This window comes from Haliotis rufescens, unplaced genomic scaffold (genome assembly GCF_023055435.1).
Source record: "Haliotis rufescens isolate VD_foot unplaced genomic scaffold, xgHalRufe1.0.p SCAF_18, whole genome shotgun sequence".
Classification (NCBI taxonomy): domain Eukaryota; kingdom Metazoa; phylum Mollusca; class Gastropoda; order Lepetellida; family Haliotidae; genus Haliotis; species Haliotis rufescens.
The window spans coordinates 27,925,474-27,950,878 of NW_025963868.1; the positions used below are offsets into that span (position 1 = coordinate 27,925,474).

General features: G+C 41.0%; 1 protein-coding gene across 1 annotated transcript; it reads left to right on the top strand.

Annotated features, from left to right (window-relative positions):
- The first annotated feature begins 1,199 nt into the window (after positions 1–1,199).
- On the top strand, positions 1,200–24,844 carry LOC124148927 (palmitoyltransferase ZDHHC23-like). The gene is made up of 6 exons (XM_046520215.2): positions 1,200–1,282; positions 17,698–17,854; positions 19,415–20,055; positions 21,484–21,595; positions 21,804–21,980; positions 23,855–24,844. The coding sequence occupies exons 2-6, from the start codon at positions 17,727–17,729 to the stop codon at positions 24,105–24,107; spliced, it is 1,311 nt and encodes a 436-aa protein (XP_046376171.2). The 5' UTR covers positions 1,200–1,282; positions 17,698–17,726; the 3' UTR covers positions 24,108–24,844.
- The last annotated feature ends 561 nt before the right edge of the window (positions 24,845–25,405 follow it).

Here is a 25,405-nt window from a genome sequence, read left to right on the forward strand (position 1 = left end):
TTCCTTCTGGCTGCTGACTACGATTGCCGATGGGGAGAACAGAACCCAGAGTTAATCCATGCCAGCTAGAACTAGGTCTTAAAATACGTTGTGTGTTAAATAATTGTTGAGCATATATTTGCTGGTGTCACATATCATGTTAATTACTCTTGTAATGTTCTTATTTTCTTGTGCATGTTTTTCACAAAGCTCATACCGTGTGCTTGTGTACGTAACCCAAATTTCCTTCGGGATAATAGACAGGGCGGATACAGAGGAGGGAAGGGGGGGGGGGGGGGGAGTGCGTGCCCCCTTTTTATTTCGAAAAAAATCTTTATTTCTATATACATTTCCACCAAAGACAATAAATAGATCTTAATTGTGCACCCCCACACACACCCCACACCCTTTTCAAAAAGCTGTATCCGCCCATGATAAGTATTATCTTGTTGATGTTGCTTATTCCGTAATGAGGCCACCGGACCATTATACAAGTATATACACACTCACATATGTATTTGACAGAGCGCCAGAATGGTTGCCTTATGATGTACAATAGTGGACAGTAATACTACTTAGGATAATTAATGACATCTTTAAAATATCTATTGCGTTTCTTAAGTGCAAAGAAAATATATTTCCCTATATGTTCACCAATACATGGGTGTATCAATAATATGAAAATATTCTCGGACGATACGATACGCGATACAAGCTTGCCTTTATCGATTCATATCTAAATCCCGTAATGTTTCACACAAGGAACATTTAAAGCAGCATATTGAACTATGTTGTCGGTAAAATGGGTTCTTCATTTTGATAAATAATTTTATCATTTTTAATTTATGTTATATCTACATTGTATAATATGCATGTGTTTTAGACTTAAATTGTGTTATAGTCTTTTTCTAACTAAAGCTTGTTGTAACAAAGAGCGGAAAAGAGCTTGGTGGGCCTGCTTATAAAGGGAGGTAACTGGTACTTTTAGCCTCTTTCGCCTCGAAGGTAAAAGAAGACAGGTTTGTACAAATTAATCATTGAAACTATTCCGGATAGTAAATCTCAGTATTATTACATACTATTGTCATCCTTGTATCACAATTATTTATAAGAAAACCTTACATAATAAGTATATATATGCGTCAAAATAACTGCATCGACTTTGTGTCATCGTACAATTTATGATATGACAATAATTCGTTTCATATTTCCTGCCTCCATTTTGGATACACATGTCATGGTGATGCTCCAGGTGTTATGTTATTATTACAACTTTCCACGAGGAATTTTTGACATTTAAAAGGTATAGTACATCATAATTTAGTTGATATGAATAGCAACAGGTTTACAGATTTCGTGTGAGCATTCTGTATGTGTATATTTATTTATCTCCTTCGATAGACAGTGTTAAATGTAACGGAAGCGACGGCCATCAGTGTCCCCAAAGCTCCCGTGGACACTATCGGTTAGGTGGGTGTCAAACGAGGACAAGTAAAAACACGAATAGTGACAAATTATGTATTAAGTGACGAGATTTGTTTTATTTCAGTGATATTTAAGCCTTTTAACCTGAAGACTCATGTTCGAAATGAGATTTACTCATCAATGAGTCCGTAATGACGTGACTTGCTTACCTGTGATTCATGTAAAACCTCTTGACCCGAGGAAATCATGTGACATTGTTTCCGGAATTTTGGGTAAAGTAACCCACATCGCCCAAAAGCGTAGAGTAATTTGGCGATGATCTGTCAATATCCGAGAAGGGAAATCATTCTCAATCATTGTCAGTTAGTCGGAATGATAGGCAATTGATAATGAACATGGGACGCGAACATTGCCAACAAATCTTTCTGAGGACTTTTAGCTTCTTTTCCTCTCTGGTCATATGTAAAGGGATTCCGGGTTAGAATCGGTCCCCTGTAACCTATGCTAGTCGTAAGAAGCGGAAATGCTCACTCGGTACCCACCTGATGATAAGTAACTTTTTGTGCTGAACTCGTAAAGAAATTTTGCGTTGGTCTGCGATAGACTTTTTCAAATACACTGCAGAATGGGTGATCTTTTCCAATACATCTTCCCTTCACTAACCCTCAAGGTGCACTGACCGGGCCGATCCAACCTTAAACAGATAGCGCATATGGTATGTGCTATACGAGAGGTACATGCTGCTGCAAGGGAAATAACTTGTCAACATACAAAACTAAGAGGGTGCAAATGTCATTTGCATCTATTGTATCGTCCATTACATTTTACACATCCTCTGGGGCCCTCAGTGGCCTCACAATAGTTTGTTGGGGTCAATAAATCTCTGTAATCTTACAACTATTTTAAGAACAGGAGTATCAGAATTTTGGGCTCCCTTATCATGCTTATTTTGTGAGAAATGAATCAATAAATTAACATGTGTTAGGACTCGTAGCACTAAATAATGGACACATTTAACAAGGGACTGAATAAGCTGGGTAAATGTTTTACTTACAACTATAATCATGATAATGACTGGTATTTTGTGCCTGAGGAACTGATTGGTTGAGAGATGCATTGTTGATTGATGCATGGTTGATAGATGCATGGTTGATCTTCATCATGTTCATTTGGTACATTTCTAAAAGATTTTGTCAGAATTTAATATAAGGAAATCAGATGTAAGAGTAAATGTTGACATAAAAGTAAAAATTTGAAAATCAGTTTTTATATTCTGCATGTTATTTCTCCTTCAATTATCATGATTATTAGTATTATTATCATGATTTTAGATCCGCTATTATTATGGGGCCTGCTAAAGGATGCCAGTGTGCTGCAGATGTAGACATATCTCCCGTTTTATTACATTTGAAGTCCATGGTTTGTTAAAAGCCATTTATTATATTTGAATGCTGTGATACATGTAGTAAGAACTTGTCGTGGGAAGTACCACAAAGTCTGATTCAAAAAGGGATTAGGGCTGGGATGAGTCCAAATTTACTATCCGCGAACCAACACCCTTATTACCCAACCCTACCCGGGTACCCACTGTTGGTTTCAAAAGATAGGTACAAAATGTCTGATTGGGAATAGTTTGACAGTATCCCGAGCAAAATGTATTTAGATACATCTATAAAAAAAATCTGGTCGTGCATTAACACTGAAGTTTACTGAAGTTTCATTTTTATTCAAACATATGTAAGTCATTAGTGACTTGTATAACCATGTACTTATAGTGAATTTTTTGTTATTAAACAATATTTCACATGACTAACCACGGGTCCGGGTAGTCCTGTGGGTACCCGGGTCCAACTAAGTACCAAAATGAGTACCCAAGTTACCTGTCCCAGGCCTTGATGCAATGTTATGCCAGACTGATACCTTATTGTTTTCTGCAATAAGAAATGCAGTGGCAATATGCCGTTTTTCATGAGTGAGTGAGTATGGTTTTACGCTGCTTTTAGCAATATTCCAGCAATATCACGGCGGGGGATACCAGTAATGGGCTTCACACATTGTACCCATGTCTGGAATCGAACCCAGGTTTTCGGCGTGACGAGCGAACACTTTAACCGCTAGGCTACCAAACCGCCCCCGTTTTTCATGAAATGTATCCCATTTATACAGGTTTTTACCTTGACTTACAAAAGTGGGGATCCGGGGGATCCCCAGTAATTTATTTTAAGGGTTCTTGCAAGCGATATGAGGGCCCTGTAAAGTAATGAAATGGTGCAGTGCCCTGTGTGTTTTGATAATTAGTTTAGAGCCTGGAATGAATCAATGATCATGTGGACGATGGTCATGATTGATGGATGACACGACATACACCAATAACGGCTCTTTATGCGTTTCAGGTTCAGTGAATGTTATTGTGCATCCAAGGGACAACATTTGTGCGTACCGGAGCGTACAGTTGTGCGTCGCATAAAACCCTGGCCGTTATTATTCATTGTGTCAATTTGTGTTTTGGTTGAAGACTAAACAGATAGGGCTATTCTAAACTATAGCAGATTCCTGTGCAACCTTTCGAGTTGAGTTGATTAGTTCAACTGTGTCATATGGTCCTGTGACGCAGGGGTAGCATTATGCAGATGGCTGTTACAATGAATGCTCGTTCCACCCGTGACGAACAGGTCTGGTTGTTGATGAAATATAGTGATAGCTAAATAGACAGGTTTTTTATTCATGCACCGATTGTCTTTAAATGTAATACCCAGTTATGTATGACTGTTTAATAATCTCATACCAACTTTGACTGGAGTACGTCCAATAGTTTTTCAGACATTGTAGTAAAGGTCGGTACCTTAAATTAACTTCCAGACTATAACAATCACTGCAAAATGTGCTAGTTAAAAATATTCAGTAGGAAACGCGGTGTCCGAAATAACTGCCTGCCTGTGGGTTGTAACTTTTCTGTCAGGCTGCAGGAAATCTTCCTCTGACTGATGGCAGATAATCTTTAGCCTACTTGCTTATTCAGTTTTATTTTACATGTTATAACTCCTAGTAGATTCTCAAGTAATTGTTTTCATTATCATAATTTTTTTCAACTGAATCAAGACATGTTTTGTCTGACATTTATCACAGTTTTCAATATTTATAATGCCTGAATGTGGGTGGGTATTTTTTAAGAAGGGCAGGCAACATTTATGGGTCACCTGCCCGCCTGTCTTGTTTTACCTTGTTTCAAACACCGAGTAAACAAATAATTTTAGATGAAGGAGCTACAGGGTAACATTTGAGCTTAGTTCTGTCTTTACATGTCACAATAACAAACAAACAAACAAACAAAAACCACCTCCGTGGTCTAGTGGCAGAACGTCTGCCCGGAGAGCGGAAGGTCCAGGGTTCGATCCCAAGCTGCGTCATACCAAAAGACGTTAAAAAGTGGTACTTGTTGATACCCTGTCTGGTGCTCGGCATTAAGGGGCTTAAAACAAGGACTAGTCGGCTCGGAGTCAGTATACTGTGTCTGAGTGGGATATTCATGTTAAACTGTGGCATGGTATCTCAGTGAGCTAGCACTATAAATCTGCATCAGTCTGGACTAGTACAAGCAGCAACACACACATACACGTGCATGCACATCACTTTATAAGTGCAATAATCTTGGACGCGACGTTAAACCCCATTTCACCTCACCTCCGTGGTCTAGTGGTAGAACTTCTGCCCGGAGAGTTGAAGGTTCGGGGTTTGATCTACTCCAGACTAGTACAGACTATATACATGATATAAGTGCAATTATCTTGGACGTGATGTTAAACCCCATATAACCTCACCTCGCATGCCACAAGTTGTCACAGTGCTCATTGACCTGGTAGGCTGGCCGAAAAACGAGAAGTTGGACCATTTTTTTATATCATTTCAAAAGGGGAGTTGTCACCCTTTGGAACAATAGATTGCCCATTTTAACATGCGAGTCGAAAGCTGGTTATAAATGTATAAACGTTGCATAGGTTTACAAAGCAAACAGCCATTGTTTGAATTTTGCATTGTATCAATGTTGCATTTATTAAATCGTTCCAAATAATTATTTGAGGTGTTTGTGTTATATGGAAAAAAAATTTTACCAACTATCTGTGAAACATTTTACGCTCTGAGAATGTCGTCATTTTCCCGAGGCAAGAAAGTTATAAAAGCTATAAAAGTCCAGTTTCCACCTTTGCTGAACATGCTGAACTAGATTGGAATTTCGGACTTATATTTGGACTGGGCTAACGAGTCTATACATAGAAACTTGGAAGAGAAACTTCCACAACCTATTTATGTATCACTGTCGCAATGCGTAATTGGCATAACTACACACCAGCCAATCAGCTGCGGGTATTTCAGTCCTGCTGTCACAGTGTTATCGACAGCAAACAACCATGTTATAAAACAGCAGGTGTCAATTCGATTGTGAAATCATGACTCACAAATTTAGAAAATAAGCATATTTTTTACGAAGACATGTAAAACCCTGCTGATTGTTATGTTGTGAAAAATACATTGTGCTTTGGTCCGTTGGGAGTCAAAATCACTGTAGTTATTGTTGTCAAAGCAGCATTTGTAGCCATGGTGACCATAGCTTTCTCTTGTGTTAACACCTTCCAGTCTGGTAGCGGGTGAATCAATTTCATAGTGCATGAGACGTTATGTATCAAGCTGCCTTCGTACTGTTTGAAAGGTAACATATCATAATAACATAATATTTTCTGTGTAAATTTAAATATCAATACCCATGTCTTTCCGTATGCTTGCAGTGTTCGGGTTTTTTGATGTGCGTTTACTGCGAGGTGGATTATGGGTATACAATAGATTTGAGGGGCTTCTCACACAGGACGAACCATTTCACACGTAATTGAAAAGACATGATGTTCTCACATGATGACACCAGCATTATTGGCCTTGCCAAAGGAGTCTCTTTAAGTTCTTGTGAATTTTTCCTCTTTGAAATGTACAGAGCTACAGATAAGCAGCGTATTTGCGTAAGATACTCCCCCTAAATATTCAAAACCCAATTACTTTCAATTAACTTGCGTACAGAAACTCATGCATTAAATGAAAAACTCAAATGTATAAAAACAGCACGTGTAAATACCCACTGGAACTTTTCAGCATGCATACAAAGGAGCTAATTTCCGAAACACAATTACGAGCTAATTCACTTTCCCAGTCAAGCCTATATATTTGGAACAGTTATATACATCTAAAACATTATTAATTTATTTTTTAATCTTAAAATATTCGACCGCCTCCGTGGTCTCGTGGTAGAGCGTCCGCCCGGAGAGCGGAAGGTCCAGGGTTCGATCCCAAGCCGCGTCATACCAAAAGACGTTAAAAGATTGTACTCGTTGTTACCCTGTCTGGCGCTCGGCATTAAGGGGCTAAAACAAGGACTGGTCGGCTCGGAGTCAGTATACTGTGTCTGAGTGGGGTATTCATGTTAAACTGCGGCATGGTATCTCAGTGAGCTAGCACTATAAATCGGCATCAGTCCGGACTAGTACAAGCAGCCACACACACACATACACGTGCATGCACGTCGCTATATAAGTGCAATAATCCTGGACGCGACGTTAAACCCAATTTCACCTCACCTCACCTTAAAATATTCACCAATTTTGGGAAAACCCCAATAGAGTGATGAACAGATGAGTGAAAAGATATTGGTTACCCAATGAAAAATGTAATAACCCAATAAAAATAGAAACCTAGAGTAAAAACTCAATTGCTCAAAATATTATCTGGAGCTCTGAAAATTATCTGGAGCTCTGAATGTAGCATGTTTGCTACTTTAGACATGCAAATACCATGAATCCCATTCAAAAGATTCATCATCGTGGATAAAAGTGAAACGTTTTTTGAATTTCAAGGTGATTATTGGTTTTGAATGCTCTCTGTGTACATGTTGTGTTATGACGACACCAACCAATTCAAAACACCGTAGTCCCACATGACTGACCTTCCTCTATGTCGACTGTTGTGAGATCGATTGTCAGTTTTTGTCCTGCAGGGTTACGGGTACATTTGAATATGACCAGAAACCTTCTGAATGTAACAAATACTGGCTGTCCTTTGTCATGTCATGCTTTATCAGGATATTGTGTAATCCCATACTGACAGGACAAGTTGACTCTCTGTATGCAGTCATAGTACTGGTAGGTAGTAGTAGTTCTAGACATAAACTAGTTGCGTTTTTGACTGCACCCCTCTATATGACACTTATTATATGTACTAAGTTTGAGATGAATCCACGGAATAGTTTAAGAGAAATCACGCAGACAAAGTTAAAACTTAAAAATTGTTTTTATTAATTTTCCATTTTTGTATGAATTTTTCAAACCTTAACCCTATCCTAGCTATTTAATTTGTAACTACTGACACACTAGGCGGGTAGGGGGTATTAGTGAGCCACACTCACTTTTGCACTTTTTTTACTATTAGTTTGTTGAGTTGTCAGTGTCTGCGGTAGGTTTTTGTACAGTGCGTGCAGAAATGAAATAATAAATTTTCAATTCAAATATTTCGCGTGTGAAGTTATGATTTCAATCAAATCAGTACCAGTACAGCTAATAATTATGACCAAGCTTTAACTTAAGGTCGAGTTTTCATATAATGAACTTTCAATCATTAATAAAATAAATATGACAATTGTTAGCACATGCCCATGTGTGGAAGTTTTCTTCCGTCGCTCTGTTTATGATTTTTAGTATTACCGACTATTACTTGTAAGCTGGGCTCTGATTGGATGAAACGAACGACTTCCGGGGAATTCCATCGATAGTAACGAATGACGTCCTGTGTCTGAGATTAGTTATTGCGTTGCCCAAAGATATATATGGAAATATAAAGGACGCGATTCAAAGTGCCATCTTGCCACATTCTATTTTTAGCAATGGGAATTTCCAGGTTTTGATTTATTTTCGTCTGAACATCGTAAGCAGGCTATCAGCTTTGAATAGTTTTTTTTATTTTATGGTATTAATACAAAATTAAGTATATCACAATCTGTGCGTGCAAAACATGCATGCAAAATATTTTTTGCGTGTTTATATGATTTTAATGCGTGAAAAACGCAGGTTTCGGCGTAAACGCGAACACTGGTTGTAGATGTTGCTGATGTTGCCTATGGTGGGACGATACACTGATGCATCGGTGGATCACGATTTTTTACTTCTTGATACAAATATCGATCTCAGTTGCACACTAAGTAAAAGATATCGAATCTGACCTTAAATGTTTGCTTTCACTAAACACTAATCAGTAGTGCAAGTTAATAGTGAAAACGTAAATATTTTCATCCATTGTGTCATACTTCACAATGCCAACTGTAAATCGTCAGTGTGCCAGTTGTTTGGCCATCCTGTCTATGAAAAAGATGGCTTACGCGCCACAGATAAGAGCACATGCAAGTATTGTGATACATATCGGATCGTGAGTAAGGTACCGTGATACATATCGGATCGTGAGAAAGGTATCGTGATACATATCAGTTGGTGTATCGTCACAGCCCTATGCCGTAGTATAGTAATTGTAGTAGTACCTATTGTTGTTTAGCGCATAAGGGATCCTCTTGGTCTATATGATGGTTTGACATTACTAATTATGAGTGACATAACTGTATCCATGCTCACAGGCCCAAGTGTTAACAGAAGTTACAGGACTAGTAAAGTCAACATAGCTTATGATAGTAACTTTGCAGATTTTAATACTTTTAATCACAAATGCTTGACCAAACTTAAACTTGAAATTAGGAAATAGAAAAATAGGATACAAAACAACACACAAAATCATCCCCCAAACAAAAAATATCCTCCAGTAAGGGGATTCCACTTCCTTGAGGTTAAAACTGGTTCCCCCTGCTTGACTCGCCGTGCAATTTTGACGATCAGGCCGGCGCCCAGTCTGACTGGTGGTTTATTAGGGAGTTAGTGAGTATGGTTTTATGCCGCTTTAAGCAATATTCCAGCAATATCACGACGGGGGACGCCAGCAATGGGCTTCACACACCATACCCATGTCGTGACGAGCGAACGCTTTAACCACTAGGCTACCCGACTTCCCGGTTTATTAGGGGTCTTCCTAGTTTATTTACTGTAAAGGCGATGTTTCGTTACAGATCCATGTACAGTGTCAACTTCTAAGTAATGCCTATCAAACAATTTGTCTTCCTACTTGTTATAGGTAAAAATATAGCAAGGATAAAGGGAGTGCAGAGCTCCAGATAAGCTTTTGGTGTTGTGGGTATTTTACCCATGCATTTTAAAATCATTGGGTATCAGTAATTCTATCTGGGCATTCAAATTTCTGTTACCCACTAGTTTTTACACATGTGGGTATTTAAGTTAAATATTTAAGAACACTATTCATCTAGTCCCTGCAAACTGGTGTCGTGTGGGTTCGAGAGCTTTATAGGACTCAAAAATACCACAATACTTCCACAAGAAAATGTGATGGCAAATGATCATGATGTAACTGTCATCGTGGAGTTTGGCAAGGTTGACGGAATGCCCGTTTATAAATTCAAAATACGTTGCTGATTTGCTAATCGAATACGCAGGGTTACTTCACAATATTTTAATGATTCGCACAAGTTTTATTTTTGTAGCGTATCGTTGCGTATTTGATACGCTTGGATTTTATTTTACTGCGTATTTCTGCATTTCTGATGCGTATTTTACGCAGATACGCAGCTTATCTGGAGCTCTGGAGTGTTTGAAGGGCGCATCTCACATAAAGTAATTAAATTATGACTCAAATAATTGGTGAACTCTATTCACATGATTCACATACACAGTACTGAGTGATTTGGGCTTTAAAGATGATAAAAGGAATAACAGACAAGAAACAGCATTCCACTAAGGCAGGATGATTTATGCTCCCAATTCTGAGAGGGATCGGCACTAGGTTTTTGTTCCCAGATTAAGACCAGATGTGAAATGTCCACTCATTGGAAATGTTCCCAGAGAGGATGCCCCACCATCATCAACAGCGAAGATAAATCTGTCGCAAAGCACACTTATATGGGGGCGGTCGGGTAGCCTAGTGGTTAAAGTGTTCGCTCGTCACGCCGAAGACCCGGGTTCGATTCCCGACATGGGTACAATGTGTGAAGCCCATTTCTGGTGTCCCCCGCCGTGATATTGCTGGAATATTGCTAAAAGCGGCGTAAAACCATACTCACTCACTCACTCACACTTATATGTCTCTGAATCATCTCCAAGTGTGGCATCAAATATGTACACATTCATTGAGATACCGCAGGTTGAGTAGCATAATACTGCAATCACAATCCAGGTAGTTTGATGCCACCCAGGATGAAGAAGTGTCGAAACCTGGACTATGCTTTGTTTGTTTGTTTGTTGTTTAACGCCGCACTCTGCAATATTCCAGCCATATGATGGCGGTCTGTAAAATAATCGAGTCTGGACCAGACAATCCAGTGATTGACATCATGAGCATCGATCCACGCAATTGGGATCGATGGCATGTATCAACCAAGTCAGCGAGCCTGACCACCCGATCCCATTAGTCACCTTTTACGACAAGCATAGTCGCCTTTTACGACAAGAATAGTCACCATTTACTTTCAAAGTAAAACCTATCATGAGGTTTTTATTTTCGTTTGGCAGGTTTTACTTTGAATGTAAAACCTCAAATCCCAGGTTGAACCAAGTAACTGAAAAAACAAACAAACAAACAAAGCATAGTCTAGGTTTTGACACTTCTTCATCCTGGGTGGCAATTCAAAATTTTAATTCAATTAAAATTGTATGTCAGGTGTACAGTTCCTTTAAAATTTGCGAATTTTCATTTTGAAAAGTTTAAAAGAAGAGGAATATTGCAACACAAACATTTAGAAACCGAAGATTTCACTTTCATTTAAAAGTAAGTATTTTAGTTGTGTTTTGTTGTTGACACATCCAAGTGTCACATTTCAGCAATATGATCTTCTAACTCAATGTCCGATGTTGCCAAAATACATAATTCAAAAATGATTTTGTAGTTACAAGCCTTATTCTTGTTTATAACATGCTTAAAAATCATAACTTGCTACGTGTTGTTATTTACCTGATTTGAGTATGCATATGTGCAAAAGTGCGGAAATTTGTGCAAATACTGAAGGTTCATACTCCAATGAACTCACACAAAGTGAAGGTCAATTCTTAAATCCTTCTGTCATCCTTGTGTAGCCTACTCACGTTAATCTCCCATATGTATGCACTTGTTGTTACTGTTAATCCTCCACCTACTATATATATTCTGTACTATGCTCATTATTCATCCTTGACTGACAACGGTACTAGGATCTATACCGAAACGTAGGCTTTACAGTAAATAAAGAAGTTGTTATCCATAAATTATCTCTACTTTGTGGTCATGAGGCTGTTCAAGGGGAATGTAGATAATATTAATTATCATGATTATATACAACAGGCCTCAAAGTTATGATTAAAATGGTCGCCTATGCGACCTAAATTTCAATTTGTCTACTGTTTAAAATTCAGAGGTAGCCAAATGACTACCTTGAAAAATATCTTATGGCGACTTACTTCTATTGTTACAGGTTGTAGACACAAAAATATACACGTTTGCTACTATTTGTACTCGCAAAATATTCCTCCTAAAGACAACAATGAACCGAAATGCATAAATATTAATGTAATTAGTATTTTATTTTAGTTGATAGTTTATTGGATAAGCAAGGATATACCTATGTAATCTAGTGACATAAATTGCATCATTGTTCGAGTCACAAATAACAAAACTCAAGTACAGTTTCCACTAATATACAATTCCAAGAGTTGTGCTATGACTTGTACATGTAATAGTTATTTGATCAAAGATAATTTCAAATGCTTTTGGCTACCTATAATATTGGCTTGACTTCTTGAGTTTAACACTGGCTACCTTGAAAAAACTAGTTGTAGCCATATGGCTACTTGGTAAAAAATTAAACTTTGAGGCCTGTACATGGTACAAGTTGCCTTTTGAAGTTTATAAAAAACTGGACAAGAATCATCAACAGGAATAATAATCCTGATAATAGACTACCAAAACAAACATATGATCATGATGATGCCGTATGTGGATCATATGACACACACCAGTGGGGGGGGTGGGCAAGGTTTTTTTTATGGTTTTGCTTTCTTGGCTGCTTTACTTTTTTGTCAGTGGCGTGCCAAAGGTCCCTACACTTATGACAAAAATGAATGAACATCGAACATGACACGCTAATGTAGTCACAAAATGAAGGTACATGCAACTCAAAAGAATAACTGGTAAAGTTGTCTGCCATTATATATATATATCTTTTCCAATCAAGTGACTAATTACTTGAGAAAGAGTACATGCAAATGTAGACCCGCCTCCGTAGTCAAGAGCATCCTCTGTGGTTCAGTCCACAGGCCGTGTCATACCTACAGGGGTAAAAGATGGTACTTGTTGTTACCCTGCCTGTTGCTCAGAATAACACATGGTCAGGTTGACTGGGAGTCAGTATACTGTCTGAGCATGCTGAGTGGGATATCCATGTTAAACACTGTCTGAGTGGGATATCCATGTTAAACACTGTGTCTGAGTGGGGTGTCCATGTTAAACACTGTCTGAGTGGGATATCTATGTTAAACACTGTCTGAGTGGGGTATCTATGTTAAACACTGTGTCTGAGTGGGGTGTCCATGTTAAACACTGTCTGAGAGGGATATCTATGTTAAACACTGTGTCTGAGAGGGATATCCATGTAAAACACTGAGTGGGGTGTCCATGTTAAACACTGAGTGGGGTGTCTATGTTTAACACTGTCTGAGTGGGATATCTATGTTAAACACTGTGTCTGAGTGGAATGTCCATGTTGAACACTGTCTGAGCGGGGTGTTGTTGTTAAACATTGTGTCTGGGTGGAGTGTCCGTGTTAAACACTGTCTGAGTAGGGTGTCCTTGTTAAACATTGTGTCTGAATGGGGTATCCATGTTAAACACTGTGTCTGAGTGGGGTGTCCATGTTAAACACTGTGTCTGAGTGGGGTGTCCATGTTAAACACTGAGTCTGAGTGGGGTGTCCATGTTAAAAATTGTATCTGAGTGGGGTGTCCATGTTAAACACTGTGTCTGAGTGGGGTGTCCATGTTATACACTGTGTCTGAGTGGGGTGTCCATGTTAAACATTGTGTCTGAGTGGGGTGTCCATGTTAAACATTGTGTCTGAGTGGGGTGTCCATGTTAAACACTGTGTCTGAGTGGGGTGCCCATGTTAAACACTATGAGTGGGATGTCCATGTTAAACATTGTGTCTGAGTGGGGTGTCCATGTTAAACATTGTGTCTGAGTGGGGTGTCCATGTTAAACACTGTGTCTGAGTGGAGTGTCCATGTTAAACACTGTGTCTGAGCGGGGTGTCCATTTAAAACACTGTGTCTGAGTGGGGTGTCTATGTAAAACACTGTGTCTGAGTAGGGTGTCCATGTTAAACATTGTGTCTGAGTGGGGTGTCCATGTAAAACACTGTGTCTGAGTAGGGTGTCCATGTTAAACATTGTATCTGAGTGGGGTGTCCATGTTAAACACTGTGTCTGAGTGGGGTGTCCATGTTAAACACTGTCTGAGTGGGGTGTCCATGTTAAACATTGTGTCTGAGTGGGGTGTCCATGTAAAAAACTGTGTCTGAGTGGGGTGTCCATGTTAAACACTGTCTGAGTGGGGTGTCCATGTTAAACATTGTGTCCATGTTAAACACTGTGTCTGAGTAGGGTGTCCATGTTAAACACTGTATCTGAGTGGGGTGTCCATGTAAAACAGTGTCTGAGTCGGGTGTCCATGTTAAACACTGTGTCTGAGTGGGGTGTCCATGTTAAACACTGTGTCTGAGTGGGGTGTCCATGTTAAACATTGTATCTGAGTGGGGTGTCCATGTTAAACATTGTGTCTGAGTAGGGTGTCCATGTTAAACACTGTCTGAGTGGGGTGTCCATGTTAAACATTGTGTCTGAGTGGGGTGTCCATGTAAAACACTGTGTCTGAGTAGGGTGCCCATGTTAAACTCCTGTTATATCAGTGAGCTTGCTCAAGAAAAATGGCCGATGAGTCTGGAGTTATATTTAAGAAGCCGTTACACATGCACGTCTCTATGTAATAATTGTAAGTGGAAGAATCTGGCATGAACGTTAATTGCTATTTAACCCAACTCTGGTTTTATAAACAGACACCACCTGTCTCACTGAGTGCATCCTTATATATGAAGAATGCTTCATGAATAATCTTCAAGTTTCTGTTCACAAGTGTCCAATGATATGACAAACCTAACTCTTAGTCATAGACACATGTCACCACATTACTTTCCACATGTAGTTACGTTGAGCGGGTGAGTCTTGCAGTCTGAGGCAGTTACATCCTTTAGCATGTTTAGGCGTCCCACAAACCAGTGATCATGGGTTCAGATCCTGGTTCGCCCTGATTATGTTTGTAGGCTCCATGCCCGTGCTCGTGGGTTTCACCGAAGTGGTAAAAGTGTAAGTGCTGCATCACTTCGGCTTTCTTCCCACATTAAGCTGACACGCCGCGATATGATGGGGATACTGTAAACATCACTGGTGGCGTAAAGTTCTTCATCAGCTCCATACATGTGATCATGGTGATGTTAAGTTCTTCATCAGCTCCATACATGTGATCATTGTGATGTTAACATAGTTAAGCTCTTCCTTGGCTCCATACATGTGATCATGGTGATGTTAACACTTTTAACTTCCTTGTCAGCTCCATACATGTGATCATGGTGGCGTAAAGTTCTTCATCAGCTCCATACATGTCATCATGGTGATGTTAACATGGTTAAGTTCTTCCTTTGCTCCATACATGTGATCATGGTGACGTTAAGTTCTTCATCAGCTCCATACATGTGATCATAGTGATGTTAACATAGTTAAGTTCTTCCTTGGCTCCATACATGTGATCATGGTGATGTTAACACTTTTAACTTCCTTGTCAGCTCCATACATGTGATCATGGTGATGTTAACATGGTTAAGTTCTTCCTTTGCTCCATACATGTGATCATGGTGATGTTAAGTTCTTCATCAGCTCCATACATGTGATCATGGTGATGTTAAGTTCTTCATCAGCTCCATACATGTGATCATTGTGATGTTAACATAGTTAAGTTCTTCCTTGGCTCCATACATGTGATCATGGTGATGTTAACACTTTTAACTTCCTTGTCAGCTCCATACATGTGATCATGGTGATGTTAACACTTTTAACTTCCTTGTCAGCTCCATACATGTGATCATGGTGATGTTAAGTTCTTCATCAGCTCCATACATGTGATCATTGTGATGTTAACATAGTTAAGTTCTTCCTTGGCTCCATACATGTGATCATGGTGATGTTAACACTTTTAACTTCCTTGTCAGCTCCATACATGTGATCATGGTAATGTTAACACTTTTAACTTCCTTGTCAGCTCCATACATGTGATCATGGTGATGTTAAGTTCTTCATCAGCTCCATACATGTGATCATTGTGATGTTAACACTTTTAACTTCCTTGTCAGCTCCATACATGTGATCATGGTGATGTTAAGTTCTTCATCAGCTCCATACATGTGATCATGGTGATGTTAACACTTTTAACTTCCTTGTCAGCTCCATACATGTGATCATGGTGATGTTAAGTTCTTCATCAGCTCCATACATGTGATCATGGTAATGTTAACACTTTTAACTTCCTTGTCAGCTCCATACATGTGATCATGGTGATGTTAACATAGTTAAGTTCTTCCTTGGCTCCATACATGTGATCATTGTGATGTTAACATGGTTAAGTTCTTCCTTGGCTCCATACATGTGATCATTGTGATGTTAACACTTTTAACTTCCTTGTCAGCTCCATACATGCGATCATGGTGATGTTAAGTTCTTCGTCGGCTCTATACATGCAATCATGGTGATGTTAACATGGTTAACTTCCTTGTCAGCTCCATACATGCGATCATGGTGATGTTAAGTTCTTCCTCGGCTCCATACATGTGATCATGGTGATGTTAAGTTCTTCCTCGGCTCCATACATGCGATCATGGTGATGTTAAGTTCTTCGTCGGCTCCATACATGCGATCATGGTGATGTTAAGTTCTTCCTCGGCTCCATACATGCGATCATGGTGATGTTAAGTTCTTCGTCGGCTCCATACATGCGATCATGGTGATGTTAACATGGTTAACTTCCTTGTCAGCTCCATACATGTGATCATGGTGATGTTAAGTTCTTCGTCGGCTCCATACATGCGATCATGGTGATGTTAAGTTCTTCGTCGGCTCCATACATGTGATCATGGTGGTGTTAAGTTCTTCCTCGGCGCCATACATGTGATCATGGTGATGTTAAGTTCTGCGTCGGCTCCATACATGTGATCATGGTGATGTTAAGTTCTTCCTCGGCTCCATACATGTGATCATGGTGATGTTAAGCTCATCGTCAGCTCCATACATGTGATCATGGTGATGTTAAGTTCTTCCTCGGCTTCAAACATGTGATCATGGTGATGTTAAGTTCTTCCTCGGCTCCATACATGTGATCATGGTGATGTTAAGTTCTTCTTCGGCTCCATACATGTGATCATGGTGATGTTAAGTTCTTCCTCGGCTCCATACATGTGATTATGGTGATGTTAAGTTCTTCCTCGGCTCCATACATGTGATCATGGTGATGTTAAGTTCTTTGTCGGCTCCATACATGCGATCATGGTGGTGTTAAGTTCTTCCTCGGCGCCATACATGTGATCATGGTGATGTTAAGTTCTTCCTCAGCCCGAAAACATGCGATCATGGTGATGTTAACATGGTTAAGTTCTTTGTCGGCTCCATACATGCGATCATGGTGGTGTTAAGTTCTTCGTCGGCTCCAAACATGTGATCATGGTGATGTTAAGTTCTTCCTCAGCCCCAAACATGCGATCATGGTGATGTTAACATGGTTAAGTTTTTTGTCGGCTCCATACATGCGATCATGGTGGTGTTAAGTTCTTCGTCGGCTCCAAACATGTGATCATGGTGATGTTAAGTTCTTCGTCGGCTCCATACATGTGATCATGGTGATGTTAAGTTCTTCCTCGGCTCCATACATGTGATCATGGTGATGTTAAGTTCTTCCTCAGCTCCATACATGTGATCATGGTGATGTTAAGTTCTTTGTCAGCTCCATACATGTGATCATGGTGATGTTAAGTTCTTTGTCAGCTCCATACATGTGATCAACACTAATGACTGACAATATGGCTAGGTTTCAGGTAATGATGGACAATCAGAGAGATGACTCCAGCTCAGCCCACTGACTTCAATGCCTTGTGTTGCTGTGAGTATGAGAATGCTGGTGGTGAGAAGAGTCACATCTTGGCGTGCTGCTGTGACTGTCAAGCAGTGGATGAAGCGGCAGATAGGTGGGTGCAGTAACCATGGTAACCTATTACCGAACTATATGTGTAAAAATATGTACAGTTAAGTCTCCATACAGATTGATATATGTTCGTGATGTACATGATCAGGGTTAATGTTGGTCTTCTCCAACCCATGCTTGTCTCCCCCGTGCAGATGTAAATCTGAGTTGGAGTTGGTCTTAGAATAGTTTTTACTCCCATACAATACTTCTCTCCATGAAGGGGGCACAGGTGGCCCAGTCGTTTAAGGCGCCATGATTCGCTGTGCATAGTTGCGTCCCATTGGCACGCCAGAAACCTATGATTGTTTGTTCGAATCCCGGTTCGCCGTGATTATGTTTCTAGGTTTGTCAGCACCATACCCGTGCTCGTGGGTTTCACCGAAGTGGTAAACGTCTGAGACCTGCATCACTTCGGGCTTTCCTCCCACATTAAGCTGACACGCCATGATATAACTGGAATACTGTTAAAAGAGGCGTTAAGTCCAACTCACTCACTTCTCTGCATGAAGATCAGTGAACATGGTGAGGGAGAGACACATTGTGTTAGAGTAAAAGGTATGATATTTGGTAGTGGGTCTCCAATCTATCATGCCTACAGCAAACCTTGTTGAAAATTCACAAATTGGAATTAAAAAATTATTGATTCAGGCTAAAACAGGACATTTATAAGCATGATAAGAAAATTAGGACTTTAAATATTTATTTTTTTTGTAAACATGATAAAGTGTCACCTTTTTTAAGGTGTAGGTATCAATCCATGAAGATCCGGGGTAGAATAGGTCTTCAGCATCCCATGCTTGCCGTAAAAGGTGACTATGCTTGTCGTAAGAGGCAACTAACGGGATCGGGTGGCCAGGCTCACTGACTTGGTTGATGCATGTCATTATATCCCAATTGTGTGGATCGATGCTCATGATGTCAATCCCTGGATTGTCTGGTCCAGACTCGATTATTTACAGACAACAAACAAACAAACAAAGCAAACAAAACAAATCCTGTAGGTATCTCTGGTATATGGCTATGATCATTGACTACTGTAAACATGAACATGATGAATTAATTCACTTTCTTCATTCAGAAACGACCGCCTCCGTGGTCTAGTGGTAGAGCGTCCGCCCGGAGAGCGGAAGGTCCGGGGTTCGATCCCCGGCCGCGTCATACCAAAAGACGTTAAAAGATGGTACTTGTTGTTACCCTGTCTGGCGCTCGGCATTAAGGGGCTAAAACAAGGACTGGTCGGCTCGGAATCAGTATACTGTGTCTGAGTGGGGTATTCATGTTAAACTGCGGCATGGTATCTCAGTGAGCTAGCACTATAAATCGGCATCAGTCCGGACTAGTACAAGCAGCCACACAAACACACACACGTACATGCACGGTGCTATATAAGTGCAATAATCTTGGACGCGACATTAAACCCCATTTCACCTCACCTCACCTCATTCAGAAACTCGGACAGCCTTGTTATCCAAGCTGCAATAATTTTGTGCATAGTTGTGTCCCCTAGTTGTGTCAGAATCCAGTGACTGAACACCACTCTCTATAAATCCAAATGTTCCAGATGCATAACGTGTCGACCAGTATCCAACTCCACAATGCAACAGATCGTCTCAACACTCGTTGACCGCTGTCGATTTCCATGGTGCTCTGGAAAGGGTGCAGTAAAGATCCGAATGGACACCATCACTCCGATAGTCATGGTGCCCGTGTGTCTTCTCATCGGGACAATCAGCTTCGTCGCCACGGTCGCAATGCTCATGTTCATGCCGATGTTTATGCTGACGTTTTACGTGGTGTGGAAACGGACGGGGAATCATCAAACGCAGTTCTTCTTTCTCTGGGGTTGTACATCTGTTGTGTTCTGTTTCCTCATCTTCATCGTCTGTGTGATTCCGTTCCGGGAGATCCTGCTGTGGGAGATCCTTCTCCTGTCAACGTCGGTTTTGTTGATGTTTTATTACCTGAGCAAAGTCCGACGCAATCCTGGACGCCTTAAAATTCAGGTCCTGAGACAGAGGGAGGTGAAGACAAGGTATCTCCCCAATGGGGACGGTAGACGGGAAAATGGGGATGTTGGAATAAAAATGAATGGTACCGGACAAAATATGTACAATGAGATTCCAAATCCGATGTCGACTGTAATGGAGGACACTGGCCTCTCGGCTCAACAAGTCACATGGGTTGACTCTCGGCCAATCAAAGGTGAGAAAAAAAAAGATTCAAAATGCAATCATGTTGACAGTCACCCAAAATAGGTGCAAGGCCTACAAGCCTAGTATGCTCCAATAGCTGGTGTTTTTTAACTTTCTAACCTTGGTGAAATTCACTTGATCCATGGTCTTGATATGAAAAAATAAAAAAGACGTCTTATTTCAAGTATAATGCCAGTCTGGAAAATTCCCCCAAATGTCAGTCAGACAACCGTACTGGCAACATGGCGAAGTAACATGACCAGATAAAATGTTGCCAGTCCAGAATTTTCTGGGCTAACGAACACAAGTAACCAAAGGGTAACCATAAGAATAGTATTGTGTAATGTTAGTTTTCAGAAAATAGGGGGCACGGGTGGCCCAGTTGTCTAAGGTGCCGCGATTCGCTGTGCAGAGTTGCGTCCCTTGGGCACGCCAGAAACCTATGATTGTGGGTTCGAATCCTGGTTCGCCCCGATTATGTTTCTAGGTTTGTCAGCACCATACCCGTGCTTGTGGGTTTCACCGAAGTGCTAAACGACTGAGACCTGCATCACTTCGGGCTTTCCTCCCACATTAAGCTGACACGCCGCGACAAACTGGAATACTGTTAAAGGTGGCGTTAAACCCAACTCACTCACTCACTCACTCACTCTCAGAAAATAACAATCTACTGGTGGATTGTCAACACAGTAACTTTAACTTTAACTTCAACTGCCAACTTTTCAAAACTGACCATCCGTCAGCAAAATAGATTGTCTAAGACTGTAAGGCAGGCAGGTATTTTAAGCACTGGTAAGGCTAAAAAATATAAAAGTCTTGCTTCTCAGGTACCGCCCGCATCATCATAAAGTCTTCCACACGTTTCCTTTTTATTTCCATTTTCAAAAAAAAAATGAAAAACAATCCTCATGTTTAAATTTGTTTATCCAATATAGCTATCAGTTACTTCCCTTTACATGCGTACTGCTTTACTGCACCTTTTGTGTAATGGTCATGGCGGCAATAGGTGTTTGTATGCTTGTTTATGTAGGGAGGCCCTGTCCCAGGTTGATGGTACACAACTGTTTATTTGGTTAACTAGTTTGAACAAGCAAAAAAACAAAGCCATCGCCCACCCGCACTGTATTTTCAAAAGTCTTTGCCTGAGAACCAGTTCTTTTATTTTTTTCAACCTAATACTGTAGTTCTATGTTTGGTTTTTCTGTTGTCATGAACTGAACAAGGGACATGGTATTAAAGTGGTCAATTGCATGTCATTGTGTGTACCCTGATGCCCTGGGATTGTTCCTCATATTGATCACTGGACCAGGTTTGGATTATTAACAGGCCACTGTCATGTATCTGGAATATTGATGAGTGTGATGTACACCAAGAAACAAACCTAGATTTCTTGTATTGTTTGTATTGCGACCCTTAACGCGATGTGATTGTGTTCCAGAGGGGCACCTGCAGATGCAGTGCAATGACTGCAGCACCCGTCGACCTCCACGCTCGGGCCACTGCACTGTGTGCAAATCCTGCATCTCTGTCCGAGATCACCACTGTGTCTGGTATGTTGGATCCCCAAAAGAACATTCTCCTGCCCCCCATCAGCGTCATCATCATCATCATCATCATCGTCATCATCATCATCGTCAGCAAAGTTTTAAGGCGTCCTTTGATTTAAATACTATGCCAGAAAATATTTTTTAAAAGAATACAATAACTTGCGATAAGAAACTTTGATTTCAAGTAACAAAATTGTTTCTCTTTGTGCAGGGTTGATAACTGCATTGGGGCCAACAACCATCGTTCCTTTTTGGCGGCCATGTTATTGTTCATATTCTGTGGTTGCTATGGTTCCCACTTGACCCTGACAACAGTGTGCACCCCGGAGATGTACCTGGACTGGTTCCTGCTCCCCAGTGACTGCAGGTTCCTCTACGGAGAGTTCCAGTGAGTTGGTACCTAATATCCTTTGCTTGTATCCCTGTATGTATTCTGGGTAGAACAGGTCCCTAATACCCATCGCTTGTATCCCTGTAGGGATTCTGGGTAGAACAGGTCCCAATACCCTTTGATTGGATCCCTGTAAGGATTCTGGGTAGAACAGGTCCCTAATACCCTTTGCTTGTGTCGCTGTAGGGATTCTAGGTAGAACAGGTCCCTAATACCCTTTGCTTGTATCCCTGTAGGGATTCTGGGTTGAACAGGTCCCTGATACCCTTTGTTTGTATCCCTGTAGGGATTCTGGGTAGAACAGGTCCCTGATACCCTTTGCTTGTATCCCTGTAATGATTCTAGGTAGAACAGGTCCCTGATACCCTTTGCTTGTGTCGCTGTAGGGATTCTAGGTAGAACAGGTCCCTAATACCCTTTGCTTGTATCCCTGTAGGGATTCTGGGTAGAACAGGTTCCTGATACCCTTTGCTTGTATCCCTGTAAGGATTCTAGGTAGAACAGGTCCCTAATACCCTTTGTTTGTATCCCTGTAGGGATTCTTGGTAGAACAGGTCCCTGATACCCATCACTTGTATCCCTGTAAGGATTCTGGGTAGAACAGGTCCCTAATACCCTTTGCTTGTGTCGCTGTGTATCCTATTGTGTCACAAACTACGAATGGCCGAACAAATCTGTTTGAAGATCATAAGTGTGGTCATTGCTATGAAAAGGCCTGAAGTAGGCCTCGAATTAGGTTACTCACTGATGATATGCACCATATCTTACAAACTTTTATACAAGGCAGGGGTAGACACCATTGTCAACTCCGGAGCTCATTTCAGACCAGTGTTTTATGCAAAGTATCTAGATTACGGTAGAAAACGACTAGTCACTCTGATTGTCACTCTGACTAAGTGACTAATGGCCGTCTCTAACTCTCAAGACTTTGTCCTATTTTTCATGGGACCGCCTCCATGGTCCAGTGGTAGAGTGTCCGCCCGGAGAGCGTAAAGTCTGGAGTTCGATCCACGGCCGCATCCTACCAAAAGATGTTAAAAGATGGTACTTGTTGTAACCCTGCCTGGTGCTCAGCATTAAGCAGCTAAAACAAGTACTTGTCAGCTCGGAGTCAGTATACTGTGTCTGAGTGAGGTATTCATGTTAAACTGCGACATGGTATCTTAGTGTGCTAGCACTATAAATCGGACACACACACACATACATGCATGTTGCTTTATGAGTGCAATTATCTTGGATGCGACGTTAAACCCCATTTCACCTCACCACCTCACCTATGTGACCCGTAAAGATTCCGGGGTAGAATAGGTCTTCAGCAACCCTGACCCGTGAAGATCCGGGGTAGAATAGGTCTTCAGCAACCCATGCTTGCCGTAAAAGGCGACTATGCTTGTCATAAGAGGCGACTAACGGGATGGGGTGGTCACGCTCGCTGACTTGGTTGATGCATGTCATCGATCCCAATTGCGTGGATTGATGCTCATGATATTAATCACTGGATTGTCTGGTCCAGACTCCATTATTTACAGACCGCCGTCATAAAGCTGGAATTTTGCTGAGTGCGGCGCAAAACAATAAAACAACCAACCAACCAACTTCAGCAACCCATGCTTGTCGTAATATATGACAAAGCTTGTCCTAAGAGGCGACTAACAGAATTGGGTGGTCTGACTTGCTGACTTGGTTGATGCAGGTCGTTGTATCCCAATTGTGTGGATTGATGCTCATGATATCAATCACTGGATTGTTTGGTCCAGACTCGATTATTTACAGACAGCCATCATATGGCTGGAATATTGCTGAGTGCGGCTTTAAACAACAAACAACAACAACAACAACAACCTCATTATATTCCATGTTTCCGCCCCCAGGACAGCGCTGTGCTTCGTGAGCGTGTGCTACACAATCCTGAGCACGACCATCATGGCTGTGGGCTTGTTCCATCAGGTCATCCTCATCAGTCAGAACTTGACCTCGCAGGAGCTTCACCAGGCCGCCACCAGGGGGATGACCCGGATGGGTCTGTTTGCCGTCAACAACGTCAACAATCACGGCTTCATACGCAACTGGGTGGAGTTTCTCCTGTCACACGGCCGGAAAGCCTCGCCCACCATCCCATCATAACATCTCGCCATGGGATGACAAGTCACACACGGAGATCTTTGAAAGCATATTTATTATTATTTTATTCAGGTCAGTTTTGCATAAGAGGTTTAAATTTTCAGAGATAGCATTTTATTGTACAGTGATTGTAGTTTTATATACCGGTAACAAATACTGCTCAAGACTGTTTCACAGGTGTTATTTTGTTCTGGGGAAGTACAAAATGAATTCGTTAGAATATTTGGTATTTGTACGATGCTATGGTGTATATTTATGCTTGTTGATGTGAATATTAAGGAGAGGGAGATGAAATGTATGATATTTTTTATGGCATGTTATATCAGAGGGCTTTCCCTCCAAGTCAATATCTATATATATGTGATTTGAATCATGTGTGCATGTTATGATCAGAATAACTCATTGATTCTGTTAAAGAAGTCTGTGCCATTGTCAATACTTCCTGGGTTTGTACACACTATTTTCTCCATCACCAAATTTATGTGGCTGCTGTACGAGGTCCCCCGTAGGAATTCTGGGTTAGAATAGGTCCCCAGCAACCTGTGCCGGTCGAACCGTGGATGAGGGGGTCAGGCTCAGTGACTTGGTTTATTGGGATTCTTTGTACCCCAACAGCGTGTGTCATTGCTCACAATATCAGTGACAGGATTGTCTGGTTCAGAGTCGAGAAACTGCTGTCATATAGCTGTAATATTGCTGAATGTGGCGTTAAACATCACACATGCACACACACGGACACAGAGACACACACACACACACACACACACACAGACAAACACACACACACACGGAGATGCACACACACACACACAGACAGACACAGACACACACGCACACACTCACAGACAGACACACACAGACAGACATACACACACACATACACACGCACACACATACATACACACGCACACACACACACACACACACACACACTCTATGCAAGGTAGTCGATGTTTAACCAATAAATCAACCAAAGTCATGGTTACAAAGAGAGGTAGCCCAGTTAGAGTTAAAACCAATGATCGCACGACTCACATTGCACAAACGGCAAGGTGGTATCTTCTCTGCACTTAGCTGTAGTGTAAGGCAGTTGGAGTTCACACAAAGGTCATGCATGGAGTCCGGGGCGGTCGGGTAGCCAAGTGGTTAAAGCGTTCGCTCGTCACGCCGAAGACCCGGTTTCGATTCCAGACATGGGTACAATGTGTGAAGCCCATTACTGGTGTCCAACGCCGTGATGTTGCTGGAACATTGCTAAAAGCAACGTAAAACCATACTCACTCACTCACTCATTTGAAGTC

Coding starts and splice junctions, on each gene's coding strand:
- LOC124148927 (XM_046520215.2), top strand. CDS start 17,727: ATGACTCCAGCTCAGCCCACTGACTTCAATGCCTTGTGTTGCTGTGAG. Junction 20,056..21,483: donor TGACTCTCGGCCAATCAAAG/GTGAGAAAAAAA, acceptor ATTGTGTTCCAG/AGGGGCACCTGCAGATGCAG. Junction 21,596..21,803: donor CGAGATCACCACTGTGTCTG/GTATGTTGGATC, acceptor CTCTTTGTGCAG/GGTTGATAACTGCATTGGGG.